General features: G+C 37.8%; 1 protein-coding gene across 3 annotated transcripts in view; it reads right to left on the bottom strand.

Annotated features, from left to right (window-relative positions):
* Nucleotides 1-1,045: 1,045 nt before the first annotated feature.
* PTPN3 (protein tyrosine phosphatase non-receptor type 3) overlaps nt 1,046-12,841 on the bottom strand; it is a 339,148-nt gene continuing 327,352 nt past the window's right edge. For all 3 annotated transcript variants that reach the window (XM_045007229.1, XM_045007230.1, XM_045007231.1), the window contains exons 26-27: nt 12,214-12,349; nt 1,046-6,457 (exon numbers count right to left, since the gene is read on the bottom strand). In XM_045007229.1, coding sequence (XP_044863164.1) covers nt 6,380-6,457; nt 12,214-12,349 — 214 coding nt within the window. In that variant the 3' untranslated portion in view covers nt 1,046-6,379. The remainder of the gene's footprint in view (nt 6,458-12,213; nt 12,350-12,841) is intronic.

Genomic DNA, 12,841 nt, shown 5'->3' with positions numbered 1-12,841 from the left:
AACCTCTCAAATCAGCTTTTGTACCAGATGACTGGCAGATAGCTAATATAACACCGATTTTTAAAAAAGGCTCCAGAAGCAATTCTGGCCATTACAGGCCAGTAAGCCTAACTTCAGTACCAGGCAAATTGGTTGAAACTGTAGTAAAGAACAGAATTATCAGACACACAGATGAACATGCTATGCTGGGGAAGAGTCAACACAGCTTTTGTAAAGGAAAATCATGCCTCACCAATTTATTAGAATTCTTTGAGGGGGTCAGCAAGCATGTGAACAAGGGTGATCCAGTTGATATAGTGTATGGATTTTCAGAAAGCCTTTGACAAAGTCCAACACCATCAGTCATGGGATTAGAGGGAAGGTCCTCTCATGGACCAGTAACTGGTTAAAAGATAGGCAACAAAAGTTAAGAATAAATGGTCAATTTTCACATTGGAGAGATGAATAGAGGGGTCCCACAAGGATCTGTACTGTGACCTGTGCTGTTCAATATATTCATAAATAATCTGGAAAGGGGGGTAAAAAGTGAGGTGACAAACTTTGCAGACAAGACTAAATTACTCAAGATAGTCCAAGTCCAAAGCTGACTGAGAAGAGTTACAAAGGGATCTCACAAAACTGGGTGACTGGGCAAGAAAATGGCAGACAAAATTCAATGTTGATAAATGCAAAGTAATGCACGTTGGAGAAAATAATCCCAATTGTACATAAAAAATCAGGGTCCTAAATTAGCTGTGACCATTCAGAACAAGATCTTGGAGTTGTCATGGACAGTTCTCTAAAAACATCTGCTCGATGTTCAGCAGCAGTCAAAAAAGCTAACAGAATGTTAGGGACCATTAGGAAAGTGATAGATAGTAAGACAGAAAATATCATAATGTCACTAAATAAATCCATTGTACGCCCACATCTTGAATACTGTGTGCAGTTCTAGTCACCCCATCTAAAAAAGATATATAGAATTGGAAAAAGTACAGAGAAGTGCAACAAAAATGTCTAGGGGGATGGAACAACTTCCATAGGAGAAGCGATTAAAAAGACTGAGACTGTTCATCTTAGAAAAGAGACAACTATCGGGGAGAGGTTTCTAATATCCTGGGGAGTGCTCCCCGCACCCTGCCCAGGCCCCACCCCCACTCTACTCTTTCCCCCAATGCCCGGGGAGGGATATGATAGAGGTTTATAAAATCATGACTGGTGTGGAGAAAGTAAATAAGGAAATGTTATTTACCCCTTCACATAACACAGGAACCAGGGGTCACCCAATGAAATTAACGGGCAGCAGGTTTAAAAACAAACATAAGGAGGTACTTCTTCCCATAAGTTACAGTTCATCTGTGGAATTTGTTGCCAGGGGAAAGAATTAGATAAGTTCATGAAGTTCAATGGCTATTAGCCAAGAGATTGCATGTTCTGGGTGTCCCTAAAGCTCTGACTGCTAGAATCTGGGACTGAATGAAATTGGATGGATCATTCGATAATTGCCCTGTTCTGTTCACTCCTTATGAAGCATCTGGGCTGTCAGAAGACAGGATTCTGGGCTAGCTGGACCATTGGTCTGAGCTAGTATAACCATTCTTATATGGAAGTCTACTGTACTGTGCAACTGCATGATTGGAAAAAGAAATATGTTGAAGATTGAAACCAATCATATAACATAAAATTATCATGCTTAGTCCATTGATATAATGCTATTGTTAAACCATCTTAGGTGACTGTGTTCTAACACTATCAGTGTCAGATCCTACATGCAAGAGAACACATTTAATCAAAACATTATGTTTTAAATAATGAATTAATGATTCACCTGGCTTTCAATTCCTTTTGAACAAAAGTGTTTCATGAAACAACTTTAGCTTCTATATAGTTTCAATTAATACAAGCTTTTAAACAATTAGAATAATTGTAGGGTTAACAATGGAAATATAAACATTTCCTATTGCACATTATTTCTAGAAAGTCTTTATGTGAATGAATAAAATCAATTTCCTTCTAAATGCTTTATTTAAGGACATTTCAGAATAACACCATCGTAAAAAAAGTTTGAGGAGGGATCATATTAATGTTTTAGTTGCACTATTTTGATTATTTTTAACTTGATCAAGTGTGAACCCAGCAGGCCTTTAAAGCAGGGTTTTTAGTTAGTGGACACCTGTTTTATTTTAACATTTTCATTTTGGCACATAAGGACACCACCTACTAGGAATACCATTTTTTCTTGTTGGTTAATTATTAAATTATTACATTTGGAATAAAACAAACATACCATTCAGTACTGTTTCAGCACTTCTGTTATTTCAAAACAATGTACTGAATATTTCATAGAAAGCAAAAAATTAGATGTATGGTAAGAGAAATCAGATGTACGATCAAATATATTGCTGAACAATTAAGGTACGTTTTAATTACACATAATTGAGTACAAAGCTCTAATGGCAAGGCTACTGCCAACAAAATCAAAGAATTTGTGGGGATATTTTGGCACAATCCCACAAGTGCAATATGGTATATTTATGGTCTGCCTAACTAGTACTATATAACAAGTATGTAATCTTAGCTCTCTTTTCTTTTTGGTTGTATTTTAACTGGATTAGACATAATATACTAAAGGCATAATTGGGTGTATGGCACCATTTTTATTTTCAAAATATGGTAAAATCTGCCACTCTTACTACAGCTATGGAACATCACATGCAGGGCTCTGTAGTGCTCCTTTGACAAAATTCTGGAGACACTTGTAACAGGCATTTTGGTTTACTCGAGTAGCAAATATAAACCTACTTTGGTTTAAAGTTTACCTTTCTTACTTCAGAAGAATAAATATTAGTACTTTTTCCAGTGGACAAGAATACATAAATCCTATTTTTTCCAAGCTATGAATTTTGAGTACTATACTATTTTAATTAATAGACTGCATACTAACAGGAAAAAATGAGGTAAGCATGCTTTTGTTGGTTTATATGGACTCTTGACTTCATAGCATCTCCTTTTACTTGTCTACTCCACCCTGGCAAGTAAGTATTTTAGGGGTTAAGAGCCTAACTCATACTAATAATCAAGTAACTATTATATGCATATATAATTACCCACACATCTTGCTTAAATTTATTCAGTTGTGACAAAAACATCAGAGTTGAAAAGACTTTTCATTTATTATGCTGCTGTTGCAAGATCAAATTTTAAGGTTTTATAACCCCGTGCAAAATCACCACACATTATTCGATAAAAGGAAGGCATTCATTCCCCGAAGGTCCATGTCGGGCACTTAAAAAAAAAAAAAGAAAAAAGAAAAGAAAAGGAAAAAAAAGGCTCACTGTACATGTGCAAAACCCAGCAAGACTGTGAAATAGTAGTAGACAAAGTACTGGTAAATTTTCAAATTAAGATTTACTCTTTTGATCTTAAAAAGTATAGACTAATTACAGATATTATCAAATTGTCTTTTTAAACGGCTATTTCAAGTTAATGCTACAGCAGGTATCAGTGCCTTATATGTTCTCTGAGAATCCAAGTATTAATTGAAGAAATTCAAAATAAAAATCCAATCGTTTCTCTAGATATATCCATCTCAAAAAGGAAAAGCTTCATATAGCAAAATCTGATTACACTCTTTTAACATTACATGGACGTTAACGTATAAGGCAAAGCTGTACAGAACTGCTGGAAGATACTGGAGTTAAGTACTGGAAGAAACTTATTGCATTTTGGTAAATATGTTATATGGTTGACACAAAGAGGAGCATGACTAGTGGCAAAACCACATTAACCTCCTGGAACACAAGTAAGTTAAAAATAATGAAATAGTTTAAGGAATCAAATGTATACCACAAGGGAGTCTCTAAAAGTTCTCATGCTGTTCTCTTATACTCTTTTCTCCACTTCTGTTTTGGCTCCAGTCACACTATCAACTGCCAGTAAGATGAATTGTAAGCAGCACTTCTTCTCAAGGACCTGGAGGCTGGGGGTGGGGGAGGAGGCAGTGCTACTTCTGAAAGTGCTGATCGGATGCAAAGGGGACTAAAGACATAAAAGGAAACCTCCTGACAGTGAATCAGATGGGAGATATGGCTCCGTTAGTGCTTTGAGCCTTCTGCAGTTGACCAAATTTCCAGTATAGCAGCAGCAACAATTTTTAACACCTAAAAGTTTTGTATTATAAGGATAATAATAATAATAGATAATTTGCACATATATAGCACTTTTTCATGTGTTTTTTCCAAAGTGCTTTACAAAGGTAATAAGCACGAGCAGCCCCATTTTATATATGGGGTAACTGAGGCACAGAGAGGTTAAATGACTTGCCACAGTCAAAGCAAAATAGTATCAGAATCTGGGCTAGAACTACTCTTTTTAATTCTAGTCCATGCCTAATCCACCAGATGATAGTGGTTCAATATATGACAAGCACCAATTCAAGCTAAATCTTGAATAGCATATTTGAAAGAATATCAAAAACTACTCACTCTTCAACCAATACACATTAGTTAGGCTGCCATATAACCCCATTTGTTCTGACTAGCATGAACGTCTTGACTAAAGAAAAGTACCAAAAACCTCTCCCCCAGCAACTACGACTAATGATGTAATCTCCAAGAAGGGACCAATCTGCACAACAGAAGGGTGAGTGATCTAGAATGAACTACACCTGCTTTCAAACCATCTTCTTCTGAAAAAAAAGTCTCTTGGATGTCATCAAAGATTGCGGCATATCCAGGTGTAGTAGTTTCTATAAAATAATCTGTTGTCAAATACAAATGATAGCATTCATAATACAAATTATAGTTCTAAAATGCATGTGTGTGTGTGTGTGTATATATTTATATATATTAGGAGAAAATTAGATTTTTTTTTTTACACACATATAAACATCTGGCTTATATGCCCAATATAAATTTAGACAACTTCCCTTATTTAGAACGAATGTTTAAATAACAGAATTATATACAATCTCATAGAACATTTTTTAAAAAATTAACACACTATTCACAAATGCAGAATTATCTAGGACAATCAAAAAGTGTATTCAGAATAAATTAATGTCATACAATTGTGGTTATATTGTTCAGAAAGTCCAATTCTCCCCTTTGAAATGAAACTGAGACCATTGTACCTTAGGGTGAATTATTTAGCAATGCACACATTCTCTCTCTTTATGTAGAAGTCTTCATATGAACTTAATTTCATTTATACAAAGGAAAGAAACATGAAAGAGGCACCTCACACTACTGCATTCCACTGAATTAGAATAAGATTTCTATTGAATGGCAATGAAGTCAATGTTTTATCATCTGAACACTAGTAGCCTCTGTGTCCTTGCAAGTTTTACACCTTGAATTAGCAGCAACATGTTTAATAGGTTCAGTAGTACATTTTTTCTGACACTGGATTGGGCCAGTTTGCATTTATAGTAAGCCATTTAGCAGTTGGTGTGCAATATTAGTCCACTCCTGCATGTGAGAACTAATAAATACACTGGGAAACAAAGATAAATGAGACTTAAACCTTTAGTTTAAATGTTTTCAGTCTATAAAGAGAAAAACCACAAGAAAACATAGTGAAATTAAGTAAGTACCGTATTAGGGTGCAAAGGAGTAGAGCAGAAGAGACTACGGGAAATAGGTAAACTACTGAAAGGTCAAGAAAATGGAAAATTCAAGCTGTGGAAGATCTCAGTAAAACCTGCAAAGCAGCATTAGTTTGCGTGTCAGGTATGCTATGTTTGATTTATTAATATAAATTAGTATAACTGGCATATTTGCAATCAGGTTGATGGGAGTTAATTCTTTAATTGCTCCGGCTCTTAATGGACATGTTTAGGGTTTAGCCCTTGGCATTCTATTTATGTAAATTGTTTGACAAACCTCCAGGAACCAAATAATATGACCAACTCTACTTTGTATATCAATATTTTGGTCCCAATCTTGCAAGGTGTTTAGCATGCAACTCCCATGGACTTCAATAGGAGATGAAGACACTCAATACCTCATTAACTGGGCCACTTTTTTTATTAATACTGCTGGTTTTCCTTTTGTATTTTAGAATGGTAAACACCAGGGTTAAAGTAAATTCTAGAGGAAAACTTGTTTTTGCAGCAGTAAAAGATGCAGGTTATGTACTAAAGTTTCCTTGATTATTTCTTTTCAATATGTATATAATGCATATTATGCACAACTGCTCTCATATACATATATAAATTTCTTCTATATACTGTACAAGATTTAGTAATCGTCTATGGAAATTTAAAGTGCCACAGCTCAAATGTGCTCATCTGACTTCCCATGGGATTTTGATGAGTTCTCTAGTCACCTACAGAAATGAGACCCTGGCTTTATGACAACCAGTGTTTTTAGAAGATGAAATTAATCCTTTCACAGCTGTACTAACTGGAATCCAGTGGTCGAACTAATCCTTCTTTGTAAACACGAAGAATAGCTTCACACACGAACTTGTACTGACTCTGTGTAACAAAAAAAAGAATGAGTAAAAATATTAATGATCAGTCACATCAGTTATAAGCTATTGATTATAGTATAGTAATGAATACTAACTAAACACAGTAAACTGCCTTTACTGCCACCTCTGGCACTGAAACATGGGCAGGAGAAGAGGACAAATACAAAGACAGATAGAAAAAATAAAAATATTACAGCTCCACTCAGTGGAGATGTGTGCAGAATTTACACTCGAGTAAATGCCAAATGTTGTATGGTGCAAATTTTGACCTCAGATGCAAGCATGAGTCTCCTGGTAACTTTAATGGGTGCAATGTACAAACATCCAAGAGGCAAGGTTTAGCCAGAAGGAAAGTCTAAATTTATGCATCTGATTCCTTAGCCCACATGGCTATTTAAATGGAAGCTAATTTGTTTCACTTACTTTCTTTCATATATTTTATCTATGATGTAATTTGTACTGATGTTAATTGATCATTTAAAAGATAGCAATTTATCCATCCCTTTAATATACACATTACTTGAGTCCTCAAAGCATGCAAACTACAATAAGGGAAATGCATTAAACAGTCTCTTAATTTAACAAATGGAAGGCAGCGATGTACTTCATGTCTTTCATTTAAAATGCTTAAACAAAGGGTTTTATCTTCCAAGCTACGTCAACACTGCTGCACAAGTTGAAATTGATTTAGTTCAGTTTTGTACAGGCAGGGTACAAACTTTTGGGAGAGAACTCTTAACTATGACAGCCACCCTCCTTTTACCTCATCACCCCCAACATTTTGAGCTCATTTATAATCTTACAGCACTTTGGAATGTTTTTATAATGAAGTACTTTACAAATGAGATTAGAGTATTTTTCCTCTTAAAGAGCATCTAAGAAGTAGACAATTAAACAAATTTCTATTTTTTCCATAACCTTGTACCAGACAGTCATTAAAAATATTTGACTCCCTTTCTGAACTGGGAATGTCATGTCTTGTTGTTGACAATTGGAGCCATATAAGTTTCAAAACATACTTGGCCTGAAGCAAATATTTAGGGCTAATATAAAAGCTGTAGAATATGGGATCACAATAAAAATTCAGGAGAGATTTATAGCAGCTCTAGAAAGTGAGACCAATTACACATATTTTTTCTTTCTCAGAAGGGGCTTCAAGTATCCAAAATATGAACTCTCCCCAGCAACTCAAGTGTGATATGCCCAAAGGACTTTAGGTCCCAGAAGTGTGAGTATGCATTAACTCCTTCATTTTGAGTCCCAATCTTTTTTTTAGCCATCTGCCCTACATTCTCATGTTGATTGCAATGGGGTGTTTGGCAGTAGCTTATATTAATCCCTCCCCCCATAAAAAACTTCAAGGTTTAGCATTGCTCCCAGCCCCATCCAGCCTGAGGAGTGAAGGTCCTGAAGTTGCATTTAGTGCTCAGTTTTCAATATGTTATCATAGTGCATTACCTGATGAGTAACTTTTTTCTTGCGCTTTATTAAATTGGCTAAAATTTACAGGAAATCTTGGGGATGTAAGTTAATTGTTTGCAGCTCAATTTTCATGTCATCCAGTCCCCCTCCCCCAGTCAACTACTCCCATCTCAAATATTAATTTGTTCTTATGACTGTGATGTTTGTTGTTCTGTTTATATTTGTTAATTACTTTGACTTTTCCTTCATTGTTAGTCATTTGCAAATTTCACTGCTGCCTGCACAAGTCAACTGTGATATTTAACTCCCTGATTTATTACTTCTGTTAACTCCATTGTGTAAGCAACTTATTTAGAAATAAGATTGGATGTTTCATCATTGATTCCTATGATGCAGACAGTGACTACTTGTTTTCCTTGCCATTCTAATTGCCATTGCTTGTATTCTGATTGCTCACTCAACTGCGTTCTCATGCCCTCCACTGAAACACTCCCCAGGTTAGCTTTTTTTAAAAAATTGTGAATGTAGGCATAGCAGTCATTGTCAAACCTGATTTTAAAACTTCTTCATCTTCTTTAATGTATTGCTACCCCTTCTACGTTCATCACCATGAAACCTCAAGTTTTTAATAGGCTGAGTCAGCATAACAACTTTTTCTTCTTCAGGGGTTATATAGCAGAGTAGGATTAGAGGAAATCCACTGGCCTGTCATCCAGCTAACAATGAAGCAGCCTAACAATCCTACTTGCTAAATCTCTCCCTAAAGTCTTAAAACAATCAATTAAATAATCATTATCTCAAGAAAGCTACTCATTTCTGAATATTTTCACCTATACCTTCCCTCTTTTTGTGACCAGTCTGCTGTAGCCAAACTGTGATTTTCTTTTGCTTCACTATCTACTTGAACATATCTGCTTTGAACACAGAGTGCTATACAAATTCAAAGTGCTTGGAAAATATTCTGATGTGGGGCTCCCTCAGTTTCTCCTCTTGAAACCATTCCACCGTGGTGGATACAGTAAAAGAAGTCACTGGAGCAGGGAGACTGAATCTTGAGTCTCCCAAACTCCAAGGTGAGTACTCTAATCACCAGACTGCAGAGTCATTCTCAAGCTTGTTTTCTCTCTCTCTCTCTCCCCTGGCCCTATGACTTTTTTAATTATCACAGTAGAACAGCTTCAACCAGAGAGACTGAAGAAGACACAATAAAATATCCCAGAGCCCAAAGGTTACGGTATTCACCTGGGAGGTGGCAGATACCAGTTCAAATCCCTTGTTGTCCCCCTCAGGCAGAGGGGGGACTTGAACCAGGGTCTCCCACATCCCAGGTGAGCATTTTAGCCACTGGGCTAAAAGTTACAACAGAGATCCTCCTCTTCCTTCTCTCACCCCAACTGTCTCCTTTTGTGTGAGATTGCCTATGGGCGCCCCATTCGGAAGGCAACCTCTAAGTACTCTTACTAGGTTGGGCACTGCAGGCGTTAGGTGGAAGAACTCCTGTCTTCCCCTGATTTGTGAATCTCACTGTGGCTTTGGTGTCTGGATGTGCTGCAATGTGCATGTGCAGGGGCAGGGACATATGGACTTAAGGAACTTTCACTGCAAAAATTTAGGCACCAGCAATTTTAGGCACCTATAGAGTTTAGCAGCAACTGAGTGGGGGGTTTGTGATCCCCAATGGGGCCTGATTCTGGGATCCAGGCACCTAAAGTGGCAGCTACACACCTAGATCCTTTTACATATCTAGCCCCAAATTTCTTGCACTGGGGCTAGACCTCGGAGGACTCCAGGCTGAAGACCCAATTTGGGAAACCTGATTTACTGACTTGAAATGTTTTGGGCATGTCCTTCCTACCTCAGGAAAGGACAAATAAAACTTTTATTTAATCCTCAGGAGAGAGAAAACACTTGTGACTTTTTTTTTTTAAACAGGTTCTAAAAATTAATAAATACAACAATTCTGGCTTTTCATCTCTTTGTGCTTTAGTTCCCGATCTGTCAAATGGGATTAATATCAGCATCTAGTCTCACAAAGGTGTTGCAAAAATAAATACATTACTACTTCTGAAACACTCAGATGAGTGCCACAAAAATGCAAACAAGGAAATTAATAATTTTGTATTCAGAGCAGCGCTTGGGTAGTGTGCCATTAGTAAGGCTTGGGACCATACACGGAATGAGAAGGATAAAAGTAAGTGTTCACTGCATGAGGCAGGTAGCCCATGGAAAAAAATAGTATGTAATCATGTAATTAAAGACTATCATAATGAATATGCCCAAAGGACCAGGATTAAGGTTGCAAAGGCAAACTTAATCCTGGCATTTTCTAATTTTTGAAGGCTTGCTTTTGTAATCTTAACATTCTTTTAACACAGTTTTTTGAATCCAACAGAATAATTACTCTGGTGAATCACACAGCCTACTCTTAAGGTCATTAACTCATTACTAAGTAGAGTTTACACCTCTTCCTCAGATAGCTTCCTCTTTCTTTTGCTTGAATGAGAACTGTGAGGCATTTTCTATGTCATTCCTTCTGAAGTTTCAAGAGATACAAAGTGCCAAATTCAACAGTCACATTTGTGGGTTTAAATCCCTTTACTCCACTTTAGTTGAAGACACTTGCTGCCTTGGAAACAAGCACATTGTTCTCATGCCACCTGACAGCTAGACCTTGTCACCAATAATTAATCTACTCTCTTGTTCAAGAAAGTGGGAGCTATGCTACTTGTAGTGGGGTGATCACCCCGCTCCGGCCCTGGAAGGGTACAAGCAGCCCTGGGGAGGGCTGCAGTGGTAAAAGCAGCCCTGGAGAGGGCTGCAGCTCTGAAAGCTGGGCTGATTGGGAAAGCAGCCACAGCTGTAGCTGGCTTAATAAGGGCCCAGCTGGCCCTTCTAAGAGAGCAGTGGGCCAGGAGCAAGCAGTCTCCCTCTTGCTGAGGAGGGAGATGGACCTAGCTGCCTGAGTGCTAAAGGGTACTGGAGTGAAGCAGGGCTGGGGAAAAGGCCAGAGAAGCTGGAGAGCTCTGGGCCAGCAACTCCTCAGGCTGCAGGGCCTTGTACAAGGCCCCTGGAGGTATTGGGTTGCAGGGAAAGGCAGCAGGTCAAAACCTCCCTTGCCTATGACGACTGGCTTATACAGACTGCAGTCGCCCCAGTGAAAGGGGGCTAGATGGTGACTGGCAGTAGCCCATAGGCTGAGGAAAGGTGTGGGTAAAGGGTGGGGGTTCCCTGGGAAGGGGAGACCCGGATCTATGGGGTATTGCCTGGAGGGGCAGCACCACAGGTAAAAGGGCATCGGGGTCCTGGGAGGGACACGGGGACCAGCAGCAGCGGGACACTGGCCTGCAGGGGGCGCTCTGCGCTGGAAAGAGCTAATTTCCTGAGACGACCAGCAGGAGGCGCCACAGGGGTGAGTCGGTGAGTCCGCGCACCCTTATACTCCTCCACTCCTAATATTTTCCAATGGCAACCTATTCATTTCTAAAGCCCATTCAAATCTGCTTCTTGATTTTCAAAACTCTCTGCTGCTTACTCTTTCCCCTCTCCCTCCAACCTAGGCCTCCTTCTGATTCCTGCCCTTGACTCTTCAAAACTGAAATGGTGGTGAGGTGTGGGCTTTTTTTTTATTTTTATTTTTTTAAACCTGTGCTGTCCCAGCTGATTTTTCCCTAAAAACAAGCCTTAGGCTATGTGTACACTACAGGTTACGTTATCATAAGTTATGTCACTCAGGGGTGTGAATAAACAACCCCGAGTGAGATAAATGACTCCAGCATAAGCGCCAGTGTGCACAGAACTTCTCCCACTGACATAGCTACTGCCTCTCATGGAAGGGGTTTTATTATACTGATGGGAGAGCTCTCTTCCATCGGCACACAGTGTCTTCATCTGACGTGCTGCAGACACCCACCACATAGTCACTTTTCGTTTTAAGCCACACCTGAAAATCTTCCTTTTCTTTTTAATTTATGAAAGGTTCTCTAAGGATGAAATTTACAAACTAAATTATATTTTAATTGTATATAATATCTTGTATAAGAGATGTATGCAAATCTGACTCAAAGTTCACTCTAGTTTACTACTTGCTAGTTACAAAAATGGATGTGTCTTTAAAGGGCAAGACAGGAAATCAGTTTAAACATTTACAAATAATTGAAATACACAACTCACAAGCAGGGCTGTCCTTTCTGATAAGGTTAATTTATGTTTTCAGCTTATGCAATATAAAATTAATTGAAAATCATGCAGACAACTAAATCAGCTTTATACGAACCACCCATGTTTCTCTATGTTAATAATGAAACAAAAAGCATGCACACTGCCCTCTCCTTAACTTACTGATGTTTGCACCATCATAGCTCGCTGGTCTCGCATTTTTCGTACAATATCCAGTGGATAAACAGGTTGGTTTCTTTCAATTAAGCACATGGCTGTTTCCATAGTGACCAATACACCAGTGCGGCCTATTCCAGCACTACAAAATGTAACAGAATCCCCCCACATAAAATTAATAGGCTTTTGCCATGCACTGAATACATATCACAGAGTAACATTAAAACACTCTACATACCTTTAGGAATAAAAGCAACACCGCTTAAAAGTAAGAATAGAAAACAATGTATATTTTTAGGACAACATAAGCAACATTTTCTTTATATAACTGTGAGAAAACAGCATTTTTACATAAATAAAAATTCTAGAAAAAATAAAACCATAAGTTTAAGTAAATTACTTTAAAATTATTATGATTTTAAAAAATGATATATATATTTTAGATTTGATTTAAAATCAACCTTAATAAAATAAAACAATGTCAAACTTTAGAGCTACAAGTCCACTCAGTCCTTGTCAGCCAATTGCTCAGACAAACAAGTCTGTTTACATTTGCAGGAGATAATGCTGCTGGCTTGTTTACAATGTCACCTGAAAATGAGAATAGGCATTTGCATGGCATTGTTGTAGTCCA

The sequence above is a fragment of the Mauremys mutica genome, chromosome 2 (genome assembly GCF_020497125.1).
Source record: "Mauremys mutica isolate MM-2020 ecotype Southern chromosome 2, ASM2049712v1, whole genome shotgun sequence".
Taxonomy (NCBI): Eukaryota; Metazoa; Chordata; order Testudines; family Geoemydidae; genus Mauremys; species Mauremys mutica.
This window is presented reverse-complemented; position numbering and strand designations above follow the sequence as displayed.